Here is a 21,494-nt window from a genome sequence, read left to right on the forward strand (position 1 = left end):
TGAAGTCAGCCTAACTATTTTTGTTTCGACACTCCAGGACAGGATTTGTCCAGAGCAGATTGTGGATAAAAACTTTTTTTCCCCATATACATTTGGTGAATGCAGATGCTTCTGAAGCTGAGAAAAATGTGTTGGCATGTGGGAAGAGTCTGACTTTCGGGAAATGGCAGTTAAAGACAAGTACACTGAATTATGACTACCAAAAGCCTATTTAGACCCAATCACCATTTCTTCAAAGTAAGTTACTAAATGTAGTCCAGTTTGTAACATTCTCTATGAAATGGGCTTTGATGTTTACATTTTGAAAATACTAATATTAATGTAACAAAATACCAACAAATCAAAAAATGTATAGGTACTGTAGATGCAAAAAAGCCTGTGGTGCTTGGCCTTAATTCTGATAGATGGTGTTTTAGTTAAGTGGAAAGCATCTTACATTTTATTAGCAGCGGAGGTAAAATCTAAAAACCAAAACTCCCCTCCAGCACAAAAAGCCTGTCAGCTCCCTCCACTATTCTCATCCTCCTACAGTAGTGCTGATGGAAGCAGCTGTTCCTGCAGCCCAGTTGCTCACCCAGGAGAGGAAGGGTCCAGGCCGGGAAGGTTAGCTATTAATTAATGAGACTCAGCCAGCTGTAGTGGCAGCTGCCCTTTGAGTAAAGCCCTAGGGAGGAACTTTCAGCCCACCCAACCAACACTAACTGTACTGCAGAGGGGGAGGACACAGTGCACTTGGTGCACTCACTCACACCACATTACTGAGAGACAAAGCTGCTGCAGTGATGATTACTAGAGAAGATATGTCTTAGGCTAAACACATATTAGAAAACTAATGGCACAAAAACAAAGCAATAAATCATTATACAGCACTTGGTGAAAATCTAACTCTGATCCAATGGGCCAAAACACTTGAACAGACATGGCATTACCCCCATCATCAAGTCATAACACATGGCTAGACAGGAAGTAATGATAATAGAACATGAGTGGGCATTTGTTCAATAAAATATGTTGAAGACATGAAATGAGAAACAACATTTCATTTATATATATATATATTTTTTTAAATTATACTTCTCACCAAAAGCAACACCCCTAAAATGTTTAAAAGAAAGTTATATTTACAGACTAAAACATCTCAAATCACAACAATCTTTGCATTCATCAATCACTCGTAAAAAAGAAAGAAGGGGAAATGGGGTATTACGGTCAACAGACACAATGCATAAGTTATAAAACCGTAGTATAAAATCAGTCACTCCTCAGTTCTAGTTCAATACACTAACAGTGGCTTAACAGCCTTCACAGTGGTATCTTTATCCACAGATCAGGCACTGTCTCCCAGAGGGCGACAAAATAAGCAGTGTGTGCATCCATCTCTGTTTGCACTTGCATAAGCCTATCGGCTGATAATGTGTGCAAAAATATCACAGTGTAGTGCAGTGGTCTTGTTTAGTCACAGTGTCGACTCCAATAGTAGTAGTCCTTGGTCTAAGTTTGCAGCACAGGACAATCTTTGAACTAATTTCTCCTGCCTAGAGTTTTGAGTGTGCAGAATTAATGGTTTTAGTGTCCCGTATCCAGGTCCCTCATGTAGTCCTGTAGGGCCTGCAGCCGGGCATCGATCTCTGACAAGTCAGCCCCATCTATGGAGCCTTCTGGGTAAAGAACAAGCATGGCACAGACAATGATAAATCATTGGTTTCAGCAAGGTTCTCATGCAGAATGTGTCACCAGGGCTCATATTAAAAGTACATTCATTTCTTTAGCTAACTGACTGATTAAACTTTAGATTGAAGAGTAGGCATTGATTGGTTACCTTTGTCTGATCGTATCCTGTGTGTGGGAGTGCTACAATGGGTCTTCCTGGTCAAATGTCTTCCTCTGGGCTACAAAAAGAAATATCTGTCACTTGCCACTCAACACTAAGATGTCAAGGTCTATCACAAGCTGTAAAAATAACACACTGCACTCACCATGGTTGGACCATTGTAGGTCTGCTTCCTTCCTCTGAAACACAGAACAAAATGAGGAACTGTCTGAGACACGCAGTAAAGCAACAGAACATCTCTCACTTACTTAAACAAACCCAGTTTGGACTGTAATACCATGTGATATAGATGGAAGGTAAAGCATAAATTACCTGATTTTCAACTCATCCAACGCCACCAATGAATTCTCAGAGGACTGTCTGCTCCTCCTACTCTCTATTGATAAGCTCCTCCCTCTGCTCCCACTGCCTGCCCTGGTCATCTGGGAATAAGCCTCCCTGGACCGAGACCGCCCCCTCTCCAGAACAGGCGACGCTAACATTTCCCTTCGGACCATCCTCTGGCTGACGGAGAGAGAGAACACAGGAGGCCAAGTTAAGTCATGATTACAGCAAACGTTTCACTCAGTATTGGTCCTCCTATTAGCATAAGATAAAATGGGTTGCCATTTGAAATCCTTGAGTATTTCAACACATGAAAATCACTATACCAGTGTCTCACATGCAAGAGACACTGGTAAAATTGGCAGAAGCTTGCACTGCAGATAAAGTTATGACAGTTAAATGGATAGAGGGAGATGAGACTGACTTTTTGAGCTCCGCCTCTCTCAGTCGGCGCTGTCTGTCCTGGATATATGCAGTGGGGTCAAAGCGTGGCGTCCGCGAACCTGAAAACAGGAATGACAGGATTGACTGGGAGCTCATACTTCAAGGGAAAATCCACAAAGTTTGAGTGTATTTTTCCTTGAAGATCAAGCAGATAATCAAGCCCTGATAGCTTTACTCAGACTTGGTGGTGTCAACTTGATTGTATCCATTTCATTACCAAATGTACACCAAGTAAAACAATCAAAGCAATGCAATGAAGCTGAATTACCAGTCAACTCTAAACTCCTATAGAGACAGAAAAAAATAATACCTGTGGGAGAAGGTGAGGGTCTGGAGACATGCGAGCGGGGCCCTGAGGAGTCTGCCCTCTGGCCTTCTGACCTTCGACCCCTCTCTTCTGTCCTCTCCCTGGACCCTGAGCGAGCCCTAACCACAACACGTCCTAAACTACGTTCCCGGGACAGTGAACGCCTGATCTCCCCATCACCCCGCAAGGCACTGCGCCCAGAGAGGGCAGGGGTCACCCTACTGGTCACCCTACTAAAAACAGACACACATAGTATACAACATTAGCCACAGGGAGAGTATCATAAGGCGTGAGTAAGTAAGTGGGAGTGAGTGAAAGTTAAAGAGAGACAAAGAAAAAGGAAAGACATACATGCTTAGATTGACTAACCCTCGTCTTAGCAACGCCAGTTCATTGGTCAAACTCTTAACGCGAATCCGTAGAGCTCGCTCCGATGCCCTTAGCTCCTCCAACTTGGAGAGACAGGAAACGTCTGAATTAGCCTACCAGCTTAACAATGGAATCAGCACCAAGCAATCCTACTTATAATGGCACAAAAATGACTACTTCCAAGTGTTGACATGCACACAATACCTTTTTATGGTATGCAGGAATCTATGTTATTACATTATTTGCATCAACTGAAGGCCAGGCATTCTAAATTATTCAAAGTTATACAAGTTCCAGAGTACATGCTTATTTGAAATATGATGCAAACAAGGACCAACCTGCTCCAGTAGGAGGCGCTGCTCCTGGCCCCTCTTGCTGGCTGAGCGCTGACTTTTGGCCCTCTCTCTGAGGAGCTGGTCCTCTAAACTCCTGACCACCTCTCTCAGCCCCCGAGCCCCTCCTCCTGGGGTGGAACCAGCCCCCACTATCTGCAGACGCTCCAGAGCCTTGGCCAGGGCCTCCTTCTCCTCTCTCACCAAGGTGAGTCTAACAACAGACAGAACAGTCAGGGCCCTTAACCTCTGACCTGAAGAGAACAATACAGACTGTCCTGATTAATACAGTGTAATAGATCATAACTTACTCTGCCCGTAGCCGGCGTATCTCTGGCTCTGCTGGTTTGGGACCTGCATGGTTGGCCAGGGCGTTTAGCTCAGTCTTCAGGGCTCTGATCTCCTTCTGCAGGGTGGCAGGGTCAGGCTTGCCATGGTAGGGTAGGGGCAGGGGGTAGTGGATCCTATAGGGAAAGGTTAACATGGCAATTTCGCAGTTGTATATGTCAAGCAGAGTTTGAGTCAAGCTTATGGTAGTGATATCGCTAAAAGAGAGACAAACCTGTCAAATTCTACGGTGTAGATAAGGATGAGGTATCTTTTGGCACTGAGGTTAGGAGATTGCTGTTGGGCTCGGGGACGACCAACAACTCCAGCCTTCCGGTTCCTCAAGAGCTCCAGGTCAGCATAGGTCAAGAGGTCAAGGGTAACAGACTCACTAGTCTGCAGAAAAAGCATGAATCATAATCAGAACACTTATAAACATGTTTTAGCTTCCTTTACTGCCTCGCAGACTCACCTTACTAACAGCAGATTCCAACATGCTGCAGAAGATGGGAAACTGCTTGAAGTTGCCCGTTTTGCGAGTTAGGTCTTCAATGTCTGGGACACAATGAAAACATTATAATAATAAATAGTAATGTCTATAATATCCACGTAAATGAAGTATGTCATTTCACAACGCTTCACTTACAGGCTGGGTCAAACCCTCCCCTCCACTGATCAGCTGTCATTGCATCAGAGATCTCGACTATTAGCAATCCTTCTTCTAGTTCTATCTTCACAGCAAACTCCACTCCTCGGAAAGTAATGTCCTCCTGCACCACTGAGCCCGCCTCCATCTCTCTGCTTTGGTCGCAATGTCCACAGACCTAAGTTACAAGGCAGAGACAGACCATCAATCACAACATCTCACACATGCCCACTACAGCCATCAATGTCGACAAACTAAACGTAGCCCTAGTAAGTATTGAGTAACTAACTTGAACTATAATCAGTGCGCTTCAGCTGCTTCAGGCACTGAAACCACAGATGAAGAGAAGTGTCTCTTTGCATTAACGTTAGCTAGTTTAGCCGGCGAGACCTTAGTTAGCCAACAACATCTGGTTACCTACACACTAGCTAGCGATATGGCTAGCAAATAAACGGATGTTTTCTGCAGTGCTAACTATCATACCGTATGATAGCTTATTTCCACTGCTAGCTAGCAAGCTACTGAACTAGCTGGCACGTTGGCTTTTCTGTGTTGGTAAATACTTGCTAGCTAGCTAGCTAACGTTAGCTTACTCTGCTGGTTAGAGACATACCTGTGGTGATGTCCTCGAAAACGGATCCAAATTCCTACACCTTGGAGAGCATTATATTTCTTAAAATAAAAATAAATAAAAATAATATCCAATGAAGTCAAATCGTGTCTTTGAAATGAAAGAGTAACGTTACACCTCTTCAATACCTGACAGTTTGGAAGCCGCCGCCACTGTTGAATGTAGCGGTTCAATAACCGGGAATGTATAACTACCGCCCCCTACACAATATCAACTGAATGTATTGGTCGAAAATACGATACAAGGAAGTCTGATTGGATGGAGCTACCGTCAATACGTAAAAGCTGTGACCGTATCGCCGGTGCTCAGCATCAGCTCTGAGGCCCTTTAGTGAAAGTGATGCTGAGCCCCATGGTAACGACAAGGCTTTGTAAATGTAAATCCTCAACGAGCTAAACTGTAGTAATATGTTCAACCAGTACAGATGCGGTCAGCGGTTGGGGCACTTTTGGTCAATAGGAATTATTTAATTGCAACAGGCACGCATCTTATTATAACCCTGTAATACCTGCAGCTCATGTCAGGGAAGTGAAGAGTGAATAAATAAGCATGTTAATAATTCACGAGTGTCGTAGTTGTTATTGTGTGTGTGTGTGTGTGTGTGTGTGTGTGCGTGCGTGCGTGTGCAATACTGTGATACAAGCACAGAACTAGAATGAGCCAGTCCTCCAGAGTGAGTGTATCTGAATCACCAGGCTGGCACGCTCTTCTTGAGCTAAAGTAGGCCTAGAGTAGAAAAAATAGGCTTCTGGCAAACAGTTGTGGCAAAACGTTGGCCAATTTGCTGAGAGCTCATATTTTCACATGCAAATTAGTTTTGTGGCAAACTGTTGGGGCAAATTTGCAGCGACTTTTGAACTTCTGGCAAACAATTCTGGGAAACTTGGAGAACATTCCACTGTTTGCTGCAAACTCAGTATGAATATGCAAATTAGATCAGGTTTTTGGTTACTGTGTGTTAACAACATTGTATATACATAAACCAAATCACTTAAAACTTTAATGAACTTGCTTCTCACAGAGAAAACTAAACATACTAAATGTTCTAAATATACTAAACAACATGTATTGAATGTCAACAGATAAAAAAATTAATCCAAATCAACTTGAAATCATCAGCATGCTAAGGAAGTGAACATTATTTATAATATGGGTTACATGGTTCTCTGAAATGAAAATGGATGGCCCTCCATTGAGCAAAATATGTTTTACCATCTGTAGGCTTGAAAAAACAAAACAAGTGACCCTCCCCTATAACCAAAATAATATCTAAAACATAAAGTGGATGGCAGAGAACATGTCTACCATTTACCCTCACTTCTTGGACAGACATGAGCCTTAGCTGTGCAGTTTTACAAACTGTTCTTCATCCTGTTAGCATTACATGGCAACGCAGGAATTTTAATTAGGGCTGCGGGACAGAAGGTTGTGGGTTCGCAGACTAGCGTGGACAAGAGTAGTGGTGGAAATATCTCTTTTATAGTAAAAGCATCAGTGGAAACCCATCATTCAGGGCATGTGGGACAGAGCCAAACCTGTTTTGAGCCCCAATTTTGAGCTAAAAGATTAAATATAATAAAAATGGGAAAAAATTAGTTTTGGGGGGGGGCTAGCCTGTTTTGCATGTTATTTTGGCATTAATACGTGTCACATGCGCCGTGATTGGCTCAGTGTTCTATCACTCATGGGGACACTATGTCACCACCAAGTCTAAGGGAAGAGCTTGAAAATTCAAGCCCCCTGGGCGCTGCCATAGAGTGACATTAGAAGTGCCCATCCAAGAAGGCTCAAGGTCATTGGCCACAGATAAAATGATGTCAAATCACGTTATATCTACAGTAGCTTTGATTGGACTGATCAGGTCAACATCATACTTTCAAAATCTTAGCTGCAGTCATCATCATGAATCAAGTCTACAATCTACTGGCAAATCCTTTTTAATCCTTGTCATATGAAGATAAATTATGAAGATAAATTATAAATAAAACGTATCGGTGCTCATCGGCCATTGGACATAAGCATTACACAACAAGATGGAAATCGCAAATTCAACAACGAGTGGTTTGGAAGGAATCAGTGGCTAACTGCAAGCATTGCAAAGCAATCACTAGCCTGCTATTCAATCAATTTTCAATCAATTTTATTTTATATAGCCCTTCTTACATCAGCTAATATCTCGAAGTGCTGTACAGAAACCCAGCCTAAAACCCCAAACAGCTAGTAATGCAGGTGTAGAAGCACGGTGGCTAGGAAAAACTCCCTAGAAAGGCGAAAACCTAGGAAGAAACCTAGAGAGGAACCAGGCTATGAGGGGTGGCCAGTCCTCTTCTGGCTGTGCCGGGTGAAGATTATAACAGAACCATGCCAAGATGTTCAAAAATGTTCATAAGTGACAAGCATGGTCAAATAATAATCAGGAATAAATCTCAGTTGGCTTTTCATAGCCGATCATTAAGAGTTGAAAACAGCAGGTCTGGGACAGGTAGGGGTTCCATAACCGCAGGCAGAACAGTTGAAACTGGAATAGCAGCAAGGCCAGGCGGACTGGGGACAGCAAGGAGTCACCACGGCCGGTAGTCCCGACGTATGGTCCTAGGGCTCAGGTCTCTCAGTTGGCTTTTCATAGCCGATCATTAAGAGTTGAAAACAGCAGGTCTGGGACAGGTAGGGGTTTCGTAACCGCAGGCAGAACAGTTGAAACTGGAATAGCAGCAAGGCCAGGCGGACTGGGGACAGCAAGGTGTCATCATGCCCGGTAGTCCTGACGTATGGTCCTAGGGCTCAGGTTCTCAGAGAGAAAGAGAGAGGCAAAAGCCAGTGGAGTGGCTGTGTGGTCCCAAGTCTGGGATCGAGGGTCTCTTTTCAAGCTTAAAATTATAAACATTCAACATTGGCCATGCTGTCAATGAAGCATGATTTGTCGCCGTGCTCAAAACAACTGTTAACTCGGAACTGGGAAATCTGACTTCAGTGAGTTCAAGACAACTGGGACCTCGGGAAAAACGATCTCCGACTGGGAAAGTAAGTTTTGAACGGTCATCCAACTCGGAATTGTAAATCCGGAACTCGGGCCTCTTTCTAGAGCTACGACCTGAAGATCACTGACGTCATCATGATTCAACCTTGTTTTTTTCTGTCACGGTTTCGGCCGAGGCTGCTCCTCCTCCTGGTTCGGGCAGGCTTCGGCGTTCGCCGTCCCCGGAGTACTAGCTGCCACCGCTCTATGTTTCTGTATTTGATTGCTTTTGCCTGTCTGTCACACCTGTGTCTGTTTGGGTGTTGATTACGTGTCTTATAAGTTCCTTGTTTTGCTCTAGGGTAATTGTGTGTTGTTATTTTGTTGCCACTTTGTCGATGCTACGTGCTTGTATTCCGTTTTGTTTCATGTTTAGTGTTTTACGCGTGTGCGTAATTTTCCCTCGCCACTTCGTGTGTTTTCGAGGTCGGGGTTTTCCACTCGTGTTATTTAGACTATTAAAGTCTTGTTGGACTAACCTCTGTTTCCTGCGCTTGACTCCTCCACCACATCCACATCGGTTTAGTGACAGAACAACACACCATCATGGAGTCAGCAGGAACAGCGGTGGCACCCGAATCCCTGCTGGACCGGATCAACTACCAGGACGCCATGATCCGGCAACTCGGGACCGCCATGGACGAGGTGTCCAACACTCTGTGCCGATTGGTGAATCAAGAGGTGGCCAAGGACCCTTACAACAACTCATCACCAACGGCCAGTCCTCCTCTCTCAGCACCGGAACCCAGTGGCATTCGGCTCTCGCTCCCGAGGGCATATGACGGTTCTGCAGCCGGGTGTCAGGGATTCCTCCTGCAGGTGGAACTTTACCTTGCCACCATACACCCGGCGCCCTCGGGATACGAGAGCGTCTCCGCCCTCATCTCCTGTCTCTCCGGCAAGGCGTTGGAGTGGGCCAACGCCGAATGGAGGGGAATAGACGCCGCAACCATCACCTACGCGGAGTTCTCCCGCCGCTTCAGGGCTGTCTTCGATCATCCACTTGAAGGGAAAGCGGCGGGAGAGCGTCTATTCCACCTCCGACAGGGGAAGAGGAGCGCACAGGAGTTCGCACTGGAGTTCCGGACACTAGCGGCGGAAGCGGGGTGGAATGAGAGGGCCCTCATCGACCAGTACCGGTGTAGTCTACAAGAGGACGTTCGTCGGGAGCTGGCCTGCAGGGACACCAATCTGTCGTTTGACCAGTTGGTGGACATTTCCATCCGTCTGGACACCCTGCTGGCTACCCGCGGACGTCCCGAGTGGGGGTCGTCCAGTCCACCCTCCAGCACCCCCGAGCTGATTCCCATGGAGCTCGGGGGTGCTGGCGCTAGAGAGAGGAGGAGAGGGAACCCGAGGGGGGCCATCCCCTGCACCACCTGCGGTCGTGGAGGACACACTGCGGCCAGGTGCTGGGGAGGGTCTCCTGGGAGAGGTGACAACAGGCCACGCACTGGGGAGTCATTTCAGGTGAGTAGGCGCCCCACTTACCCAGAGCTCTCTGTTGGTCACATGAGTATTCCTGTGAGGTTTCCACAGGTGGCACCTCATTCCCAGCATAAGGCGCTAGTAGATTCAGGCGCAGCTGGGAACTTTATTGATCGGGCATTTTGTAGTAGGTTAGGAATTCCCCTTCGGCCGGTAGAAGCTCCATTTCCTGTCCACGCTTTAGACAGCCGGCCGTTGGGGTCGGGCCTGATCAGGGAGGTCACAGCACCACTGACAATGACGACGCAGGGGGGTCATGAGGAGATCATTCAGTTTTATCTGATTGACTCTCCTGCGTACCCCGTGGTGTTGGGCCTTCCCTGGTTAGGCACCCATGATCCTACCATAGCGTGGCAACAGAGGGCTTTTATGGAGTGGTCTGCCCAGTGTGTAGGGAGATGTCTAGGTGTTTCCGTAGGGGCGACCTCGGTAGAGAGTCCGAACCAAGTGCCCGCACTGCGCATTCCCCCCGAGTATGAGGATTTAGCACTCGTGTTTAGCAAATCGAGGGCAACACGGCTACCTCCTCATAGACAGGGGGACTGTGCGATAAATCTCCAAACAGGAGCGGCTCTTCCACGGAGTCGTGTGTATCCCCTGTCTCAAGAGGAAACAGCGGCTATGGAGACATACATAGCCGAGTCCTTGGCACAGGGATACATACGGTCCTCTACTTCCCCAGTCTCCTCGAGTTTCTTCTTTGTGAAGAAGAAGGACGGGGGATTGCGCCCGTGTATTGATTATCGTAGTCTCAATCAGATCACAGTTAAATACAGCTACCCACTTCCACTGATTGCGACGATGACGGAATCATTACGCGGAGCGCGGTTCTTCACAAAGTTGGATCTCAGGAGCGCGTACAATCTGGTGCGCATTAGGGAGGGGGATGAATGGAAGACAGCATTTAGCACCACCTCGGGTCATTACGAGTATCTCGTCATGCCATACGGGTTAATGAATGCTCCTTCAGTCTTCCAATCCTTTGTTGACGAGATTTTCCGGGACATGCATGGGCAGGGGGTAGTAGTTTACATCGACGACATCCTAGTGTACTCTGCTACTCGAGCCGAGCATGTAGCCCAGGTGCGCCGAGTGTTGAGAAGACTGTTGGAGCACGACTTGTATGTCAAGGCAGAGAAATGCCTGTTCTTCCAGGAGTCCGTCTCCTTTTTGGGTTATCGGTTGTCCGCGTCTGGCGTGGAGATAGAGGTAGACCGGGTATCGGCCGTGCGTAATTGGCAAACTCCAACCACTGTAAAAGAGGTGCAGCAGTTCTTGGGTTTTGCTAATTACTACCGGAGGTTTATTCGGGGTTTTGGACAGGTTGCAGCTCCCATTACGTCCCTGCTAAAGGGGGGTCCGGTTCGTTTGCAGTGGTCGGCTGAGGCGGACAGGGCATTTGTCAAACTGAAGAACCTGTTCACCTCGGCTCCGGTGCTGGCGCATCCGGATCCCTCTTTACCATTCCAGGTTGAGGTAGACGCGTCCGAGACCGGTATTGGGGCAGTCCTGTCACAACGGTCCGGCGCGCCACCTAAACTCCGCCCCTGTGCTTTCTACTCTAAGAAGCTCAGCTCGGCGGAGCGCAACTATGATGTTGGGGACAGGGAGCTGTTAGCCGTAGTCCAAGCCCTAAAGGTGTGGAGGCATTGGCTTGAGGGGGCTCAACACCCTTTCCTCATTCTGACTGATCACCGTAACCTGGAGTACATCCGGGCAGCTAGGAGATTGAACCCTCGTCAGGCTAGGTGGAATATGTTCCTAACCCGGTTTGTTTTTAAGATCACATACATCCCAGGGTCCCAGAATGGTAAGGCAGACGCCCTGTCCCGGCGGTATGACACGGAGGAGAGGTCCAACGAGCCTACTTCCATATTGCCGGAGTCTTGTTTGGTGGCTCCGGTGGTATGGGAGGTCGATGCGGAAATCGAGCGGGCACTGCGTACCGACCCTACTCCCCCCAAGTGTCCTGTGGGACGGACGTACGTTCCGCTCGAGGTCCGTGATCGTCTTATTTATTGGGCTCATACATCACCCTCCTCTGGACATCCAGGTATTGGCCAGACCGTGCACTGTCTTAGCATGAAATACTGGTGGCCAACGTTAGCTAGGGATGTGAGGGTTTATGTCTCCTCCTGCTCGGTGTGTGCCCAGTGTAAGGCGCCTAGACATTTGCCCAGGGGTAAGCTACATCCCCTGCCCGTTCCACAACGACCATGGTCCCACCTATCGGTGGATTTCGTAACAGACCTACCCCCCTCCCAGGGGAATACCACCATATTGGTCGTTGTGGATCGGTTTTCCAAGGCCTGTCGTCTCCTTCCCATGCCGGGTCTCCCTACTGCCCTACAAACCGCTGAGGCCCTATTTACCCATGTGTTCCGGCACTATGGGGTCCCCGAGGATATTGTGTCTGACCGAGGTCCCCAGTTCACTTCCAGAGTTTGGGGAGCGTTCATGGAACGGTTGGGGGTCTCGGTAAGCCTTACCTCGGGGTACCACCCAGAGAGTAATGGGCAGGTGGAACGTGTCAACCAGGATGTGGGTAGGTTTTTGAGGTCCTATTGCCGGGACCGGCCGGAGGAGTGGTCTAGGTTCATCCCCTGGGCAGAGATGGCCCAGAACTCTCTCCGCCACTCCTCCACCAACTTAACACCTTTCCAGTGTGTTTTAGGTTATCAGCCGGTCCTGGCACCGTGGCACGAGAGCCAGATCGAGGCCTTTGCGGTGGACGAGTGGATTCAGCGCTCGGAGGAGACGTGGGACGCTGCCCATGTCCATCTGCAGCGTGCCATCCGTCAACAAAAGGCGAGCGCTGATCGCCACCGCAGTGAGGGACCGGTGTACGCACCGGGAGATCGAGTCTGGCTCTCGACTCGAAACCTGCCCCTCCGCCTGCCCTGCCGGAAGCTGGGTCGGCGGTTTGTGGGGCCCTTCAAAGTCCTGAGAAGATTGAACGAGGTGTGTTACAGGTTACAACTGCCTATAGAGTATAAAAATATTAACCCCTCGTTCCATGTGTCTCTTCTCAGGCCGGTGGTAGCTGGCCCACTCCAAGAAGATGAGATAGGAGAGACCCATCCGCCCCCTTTGGACATCGAGGGGGCCCCGGCGTACCGGGTCCGGACCATCTTGGACTCGAGGCGCCGGATGAGTGGTCTCCAGTATCTCGTGGAGTGGGAGGGGTACGGTCCGGAGGAACGGTGCTGGGTGCCCAGGAGGGACATACTCGATCCATCCCTCCTGACTGAGTTTCACCGTGGGCATCCCACGCGCCCGGGTCCGCGTCCTCCTGGCCGTCCCCGAGGCAAGGGTCAAGGGGGGGGTACTGTCACGGTTATTTTGTTGCCACTTTGTCGATGCTACGTGCTTGTATTCCGTTTTGTTTCATGTTTAGTGTTTTACGCGTGTGCGTAATTTTCCCTCGCCACTTCGTGTGTTTTCGAGGTCGGGGTTTTCCACTCGTGTTATTTAGACTATTAAAGTCTTGTTGGACTAACCTCTGTTTCCTGCGCTTGACTCCTCCACCACATCCACATCGGTTTAGTGACATTTTCAGAGTTCCCAGCTGTCTTGAAAGCACCATAAATACAGAGAATGGCAGACTTTGATGACAAAGTGTGATAACAGAATTTGCCCAAGAAGGACCGGCGTGCCAACTTCCTGTTCAAGTGAGCACAGCACAACAAGGTGAGCACAAAAATGTATTGTATGCTGCTGCATAAATGATGTAATATGCCAGGGAGATACAGTGCTATGAAAAAGTATTTGCCCCCTTTCTAATTTTCTATACTTTTGCATATTTGTGATACTGAATGGTTTTCGCCAGGCATTACTGGAACCATGTCGTCCAGAAAGTTATGCTTTTGAATCGTCTGTCCATAGAATGTTCTTCCAAGAGTCTTGATGATCATCCAGGTGCTTTTTGGCAAACTTGAGTCAACTTTTTGGACGAGATGGGTCCCATTATGCCTGGCGAAAACCAAACACTGCATTTGCAAACATTTCTAAAAACATGTGTTTGTCATTATGGGGTATTGTGTGTAGATTGATGAAAAAACTAACAATTTAATCAATTTCAGAATAAGGCTGTAACGTAACAAAATGTGGAAAAAGTCAAGGGGTCTGAAAACTTACAGGTGTAGGTCTACAATCTTACCCTGACATCCTTGGAGAGCTCTTTGGTCTTGGCCATGGGGAGAGTTTGGAATCCGATTGATTGATTGCTTCTGTGGACAGGTGTCTTTTATACAGGTAACAAACTGAGATTAGGAGCACTCCCTTTAAGAGTGTGCTCCTAATCTCAGCTCGTTACCTGTATGAAAGACACCTGGGAGCCAGAAATCTTTCTGATTGAGAGGGGGTCAAATATTTATTTCCTTAATTAAAATGCAAATCAATTTATAACATTTTTGACATGCGTTTTTCTGGATTTTTGTTGTTGTTATTCTGTCTCTCACTGTTCAAATAAACCTACCATTAAAATTATAGACTGATCATTTCTTTGTCAGTGGGCAAACGTACAAAATCAGCAGGGGATCAAATACCTTTTTCCCTCACTGTACTCATTAAAGTTTGTCTTTATTTTTACTATTTTCTACATTGTAGAATAATAGTGAAGACATCAAACCTATGAAATAACACATATGGAATCTGTCTAGCAATGATTTCAAATCAAATTTGAAAATATATTTTATATTTGAGATTCTTCAAATAGTCACCCTTTGTCTTGATGACAGCTTTGCACACTCTTGGCATTCTCTCAACCAGCTGCATTTGGTAGTCACCTGGAATTTCAATTAACAGGTGTGCCTTCTTTGTGGGATTTCTTTCCTTCTTTCCTCAATCAGTGCTTATAGAAAGAGAGAAGGAACAACACATGATCAAGATGAGCTAGCTACTAGTTTAAAGAAATGAAATATCTAATTGATATGAAGAATGAACGTATGGGCTACATTTGCTTACCTTATCTAGCTGCAATAGTCTTTGTGCTGGGGGGGTAGGGTCAGTCTGTTATATCTGGTGTTATTCTCCTGTCTTATCCGGTGTCCTGTGTGAATTTAAGTATGCTCCCTCTAATTCTCTCTCTCTACCGCACCTGCTATTTCAACCTCTAAATGCCAGGCTATGAAAAGTCAAGTGACATTTACTCCTGATGTACTGACCTGTTGCAACCTCTACAACCACTGTGATTATTATTTGACCCTGCTGGTCATCTATGAACGTTTGAACATCTTGGAGAAAAATCTGGCCTTAATGGCCATGTACTGTTATAATCTCCACCCGGCACAGCCAGAAGGGGACTGGCCACCCCTCAGAGCCTGGTTCCTCTCTAGGTTTCTGCCTTTCTAAGGAGTTTTTCCTAGCCACCGTGCTTCTACCGTACTGCTTGCTGTTTGGGGTTTTAGGCTGGGTTTCTGTATTGTACTTTGTGATATCTGCTGATGTAAAAAGGGTTTATAAATACAATTTGATTGATGACGATAAACCTATTTATCACTCAAAAAAAGTGTTATGAGTGAGTGCACCACAAATATCTTTCCAGGGTGTTGATGCATCCTCTTCCCTATACAGCCTCTTCCAACACCACGGGTAGGGGAAGGGTATCCATCTGCAAATGTTGCTTTGATGTCAAGTCAGCTCATATTATTGCTACCTTAGCTGTTGTGCTAGCTAACATGCTACTGAACAGTGACACTAGCACATTGACATGCATATTGGTATTAAAAGACAGGAACATATTCATCTAAAAATATAAGTGTTTAGGCAAATCATTAGGCAGCTAGCAAGGTAGCTCAGTTGCCGGAGAGGAAGGAAACCGCTCAGGGATTTCACCATGAGGCCAATGGTGACTTTAAAACAGTTAGAGTTTAATGGCTGGGATAGGAGAAAACTGAGGATGGAACAACAACATTGTAGTTACTACACAATACTAACCTAAATGACAGAGTGAAAAGAAGGAAGCCTGTACATAATACAAATATTACAAAACATGTGTCCTGTTTGCAATAAGGCACTAAAGTAAAACTGCAAAAAATGTGGCAAAGAAATGAACTTTATGTCCTGAATACAAAGCATTATGTTTGGAGCAAATCCAACACGACACATCACTGAGTACCACCACAGACAGAAGGGGTAACTGAGACACGTCATCGGGGCTATAAAGCTGAAGCATCCGTTTAGTCTAGTTGCGGGTAGTGGGAGAGGATGAAACTAGGTGAAACTGGGCCGACATTCCGCTAATTTTCTTATCGATGAAACATCGGATCTCAATACATTTTTCTATTCCCAAAACTGCAATCTGTTCTGAACACAGTGCACTACGTTTGATAAAATACCTGCTACAACTGGCCAATAGGATCTCGCTAACTCGTGCTTGGCTTTGCCCACCTCCTTGCTTGTTCTGCCCACTATGCTTAATTTGCTCCCACTGTAAATAACACAGATTAACTAGTTATAAACATCTTTGGTACCACTTTTCATATTTTCAAGCATGGTAGTGGCTACATCATGCTATGGGTATGCTTGTCATCAGTAAGGACTAGGGAGTTTTTGTAGGATTAAAATAAATGTAATAAAGCTAAGCACAGGGAATATCCCAGAGGAAAACCTGGTTCAGTCTGCTTTCCAACAGACACTGGTAGACAAATTCATCTTTCAGCAGGACAATAACCTAAAACACAAGGCCAAATAAACACTGTGTCACGCCCTGACCTTGAGAACCCTGTTATTCTCTAGTTAGTTTGGTCAGGGTGTGAATGTTGACATATCTATGTTATATATTTCTATGTTGGCCGGGTGTGGTTCCCAATCAGAGGCAGCTGTCGTTTGTTGTTTCTGATTGTGGATCATACTTAGGCAGCCATTTTGCCTACCTATGTTGTGGGATCTTGTTTTGGTTTAGGCTTGTTGCTGTTAGCCTTTAGAACTTCACGTTCTGTTGCTTTTGTTATTTTGTCAAGTGTTTATTTAATAAATTAAACATGTACGCATACCACGCTGCACCTTGGTCCGACCATTTATACAACGAACGTGACACACTGGTGTTGCTTACCAAGATGACATTGAACATATAATCTCCACCCGGCACAGCCAGAAGAGGACTGGCCACCCCTCAGAGCCTGGTTCCTCTCTAGGTTTCTTCCTAGGTTCATGCCTTTCTAGGGAGTTTTTCCTAGCCACCATGCCTCTACATCTGCGTTGCTTGCTCTCTGGGGTTTTAGGTTCGGTTTCTGTATAAGCACTTTGTGTCAACTGCTGTTGTAAAAAGGGCTCTATGAATAAATGTGATTGATTGAATGTTCCTTAGTGGTCTAGTTACAGTTTTGACTTCAATCGGCTTGAAAATCTATGGCAAGACCTGAAAATGGCTGTCTAGCAATGATGAACAACCAACTTGACAAAGCTTGTAAAGAGAATTGTAAAAATAATAATGTGCAGATATTGTACAGTGCCTTCGGAAAGTATTCAGACCCCTTGACTTTTTCCACATTTACAACCTTATTCCAAAATGGATTAAATTGTTTTTTTCCCCCTCATCAATCTACACACAATACCCCATAATGACAACAGGTTTTTAGAAATTTTTGCGAATTTATAAAAAATGAATAACTGAAATATTACATTTACATAAGTATTCAGACCCTTAACTCAGTACTTTGTTGAAGCACCTTCGACAGAGATTACAGCCTCGAGTTTTCTTGGGTATGACGCTACAAGCTTGGCACACCTGTATTTGGGGAGTTTCTCCCATTCTTCTCTGCAGATCCTCTCAAGCGCTCTCAGGTTGGATGGGGAGCGTTGCTGCACAGCTATTTTCAGGTCTCTCCAGAGATGTTCGATCAGGTTTAAGTCCGGGCTCTGGCTGGGCCACTCAAGGACATTCAGAAACTTGTCCTGAAGCCACTCCTGCGTTGCCTTGGCTGTAATAATAATAATAATAATAATAATAATATAATAATAATATGCCATTTAGCAGACGCTTTTATCCAAAGCGACTTTCAGTCATGCGTGCATAAATTTTAATGTATGGGTGGTCCCGGGGATCGAACCCACTACCCTGGCGTTACAAGCGCCGTGCTCTACCAGCTAAGCTACAGAGGACCACGTTGTGTGCTTAGGGTTGTTGTCCTGGCCACTCTACCATAAAGGCCTGATTGTTGGAGTGCTGCAGAGATGGTTGTCCTTCTGGAAGATTCTCCCATCTCCACAGAGGAACTCTAGAGCTCTGTCAGAGTGACCATCACCTCCCTGACCAAGGCCCTTCTCCCCCAATTGCTCAGTTTGGCCGGGTGGCCAGCTCTAGGAAGAGTCTTGGTGGTTCCAAACTTCTTCCATTTAAGAATGATGGAGGCCACTGTGTTCTTGGAGACCTTCAATGCTGCAGAAATGTTTTGTTACCATTCCCCAGATCTGTGCCTCAACACAATCCTGTCTTGGCGCTCTACGGACAATTCCTTCGACCTCATGGCTTGGTTTTTTCTCTGACATGCACTGTCAAATGTGGGACCTCATACAGTATAGACAGGTGTGTGCCTTTTCCAAATCATGTCCAATCAATTGAATTTACCACAGGTGGACTCCAATCAGGTTGTAGAAACATCTCAAGGATGATCAATGTAAACAGGATGCACCTGAGCTCAATTTCGAGTCTCATAGGAAAGGGTCTGAATACTTATATAAATATGGTATTTTTTTATTTATTTTTTTAATACATTTGCAAAAATGTCTAAAAACCTGTTTTCGCTTTGTCATTATGGGGTATTGTGTGTAGGATTACTTTTTATTTAATTCATTTTAGAATAAGGCTGTAATGTAACAATATGTAGAACAAGTAGAGTGGTCTGAATATTTTCCGAAGGCACTGTACAATCTAGGTGTGCAAAGCACTTAGAGACTGACCCACAAAGACTCACAGCTGTAATCGCTGCCAAAGGTGATTCTAACATGTATTGACTCAGGGGGTTGAATACTTATCTAATCAAGATATGTTTTCATATTGTTTTTACAAATGCTATAATGTTTCTTCCACTTTTACATTACAATATTTTGTGTAGATCGTTGACAAAAAATGACAATAAAATCTATTTTAATCCCGCCTTGTAACACAACAAAATGTGGAAAAAGTCAAGGGCTGTGAATATTTTCTGAAGGCACTGTAAATACTGTATTCTCGAGCTCATTCTAATACGTCTACTACTATACATTGCATTTTAGCTACACTGTTTAAACACACCTCATATTTATTTTATACTGGATTCTTGACATAGCTCACTGTAATATACTGTATCTATTGCTGTACATACCATTCTTAGTATATCTTGTGTAAATTCATCAGGTGTACATACGTATAGATTGCATTTGGATTACTGTTGCAGTGCTATTTGGGTTGTTAATTAGATTCGTTCTGACGTTTCTTGATTATTATTATTTTAAAAAAATGTTTTATTGTAATTATATGTGTACTTGATTGACATTTTACTGCATTGTTAGGAGCTAGTAACATATGCATTTCGCTGCACCTGCTATAACAATAAACTTTGATTTGATTTACATGTCCTTCTAACAATAGGGAAGCTATTGTCCAGCAACTCAGTTGAACTTGAGGCTTTTGCTGCAGTAGATAAAGAAGATGAAGGCCTTTGAGGCTCTTGTGACTCCTGCTCCTTGTCGCCCTCACTGCATACTGTCTCCACACTCTCCAGCATTGTTCCCACAATTGCAGTCGTACCAGCTCCCCTGAGGTCATCAATTCCACCGATCTGGTCATATCCTCTTGGATGCTAACCAATATTTGGCTGATGCTTTTCTTGGCTTGTGCGATGGTTGCATCTGTGGGTTTGACATCTGGTTGATGATGCCGAGTGAAAAACTCTCTCTCAGGTTTTTCAGCAGGTGCTGATAAATAGTCTGTTTCAGTTTCAAGTTTATTAGTCACATGTACAGGATACGCATGGTATACATCGTCCAACAAAATGCTTACTTGCAGGTTCCTTCTCGACAATGCAACAACAATAAGAACTAGTAAAAAAAAAAAGAATACGAACACCATTTCAGAATGCCATTTCTGACTTTAGACCAACATTTTAAGTCAGAAAGGGCAACAGAAGAACTTGAGGTATCCTGTAGAAGGGCAGAATCAGTTGACTGTAGAGACTTTCATTTGATTCAGTGGTCTGGAACAGGTTCTTCGTATCTGTCACAACGGTTGCATCAATGCCAAAAGCAGATGAGTCCATGCTCATAGAGGAAGTTAAAGAGGAATCCTGTAGAATGGTTAAATCTGATTGACTGACCCAACTAGTGCAGGACTCAGATCGTCTGGAACTCCCCGAGTTGGAAAAGCATCAGACAGATTTAAGAAGGACTCGTTTCACTCATTTAGCTGCCTGTGTCTGAAACATTTCACCTGAGAGTTTGCAAATTACTGCATTGGGAGCAACGTACAAACTCTCTGATGAAGAAGTTGTAGAACTTGCAGCAGAGATGTCCATGACGTTGTCCACAAACTCAGTAGCCAAAAGGGACGTATCCAATGACTTCTTTCGAGCTGAATATGTCAATTCCTCATTAGGAACTTCTGGCTTGTAAAATGACAGAATTGTGTTCAGAACGTACTTGGTGGTAGAGTCGAGGAAAAGCTGACTGATTTGAGGGCCTCTAAGAGCCATCATAGGTCTAGAGCTTTCACTCTGCCCTCTACGAAGAGCCACTACTTCCGATGACATGACCCCTGGAAGCATAGGCTCACTCTTGCTGTATACAAAATACTTTTGGATCAAAGTAGGAGCAGAAATGTTTTTAGCTTGCTCTAGATTCTCCTCTTTTTAGGCCCTCAGCATATTCTGCAACCTTTTAGCAAGCTTAAGTACCATGGGTAGAACTTTCACTTTAGTCAAATCTGATTGTGCAATACACTTCATATCGCTCACAAAGGAATTCATCATTTCAGAGGCCTCAGAACCTACATTAATTGTAGTAGTTGAACGATCATCTGGCATAGCTGGCAGAGTCATTTGACTGGTCAGATTACTTGAAGGCTCAGGTGTATAAGAAGGCATTTGTGCAGATAGACTTCTGCTAGGCTTAATGAGCACCTCGCTAATACCTTCAGTGGCTTCTGACCTCAGTTCAACACTGGAGAGTTTCTCAATGGTTGCCATTACAGGAGATCCAAGCATTTTGTCAGAAGGTGAAAGTATGAGCATGTTTTGACTCACCATGCTGCCAGAGGATACAGTCTCTTTCAGATATTTTTTCTCCGCTAGGGAGTCTTCCAGAACAACACCAACACAATCCATTGAAGCAAAAATATGGACTTTGTGTGCGATTTCTCAAAGCGCATCCATTGTTCCTTGCTCTCCTTCCTGGCATTCTCCAGAGTGGACAATAACAGCCATGACCCCTCCTGTCAACGGTGCAAAGGAAGCCTCAATGTCCATATTCTCCGTAGATGGATTAGTCTCGGCTTGAGGTGCAGCCTGTCCAGTGACTCCAAACCTCGCAGCTTGGCAGAGATAACAAACACCATCTTCTGGGCAGCCTGCACGGCATATAGCCTGCCAGTGTCACACAACACTGGGCTTCATCTGCCTGAGCTGGAACAGGATATGATCAGTGAGATGTCAGAGTTCACCTGACTCACGACATCTCTGACCACGGAGCAGGTCAATCCAGGTGAGCCAGAAGAGCTGGATTGATCACCCAGTACCTGAAGAATTGTGTCCTCGGTGATCCCAAAGAGGGCATTAAGAGGATCTGTCAGGGGAGCCTCTCCACC

General features: G+C 45.4%; 1 protein-coding gene across 1 annotated transcript; it reads right to left on the reverse strand.

Annotated features, from left to right (window-relative positions):
- Window positions 1–1,108: 1,108 nt before the first annotated feature.
- Window positions 1,109–5,344, reverse strand: LOC311142089 (centrosomal protein CCDC61-like). Its single transcript, XM_084177671.1, has 13 exons — window positions 5,194–5,344; window positions 4,581–4,758; window positions 4,407–4,489; window positions 4,170–4,330; window positions 3,919–4,071; window positions 3,614–3,821; window positions 3,276–3,358; window positions 2,910–3,139; window positions 2,580–2,658; window positions 2,144–2,335; window positions 1,977–2,010; window positions 1,820–1,889; window positions 1,109–1,658 (listed from the first exon to the last, which is right to left on the reverse strand). Exons 2-13 carry the CDS (start codon window positions 4,726–4,728, stop codon window positions 1,567–1,569), a joined length of 1,533 nt encoding a protein of 510 aa, XP_084033797.1. The 5' UTR covers window positions 4,729–4,758; window positions 5,194–5,344; the 3' UTR covers window positions 1,109–1,566.
- Window positions 5,345–21,494: the final 16,150 nt, after the last annotated feature.

Source organism: Coregonus lavaretus (genome assembly GCF_964263955.1).
Source record: "Coregonus lavaretus genome assembly, chromosome: 15".
Classification (NCBI taxonomy): domain Eukaryota; kingdom Metazoa; phylum Chordata; class Actinopteri; order Salmoniformes; family Salmonidae; genus Coregonus; species Coregonus lavaretus.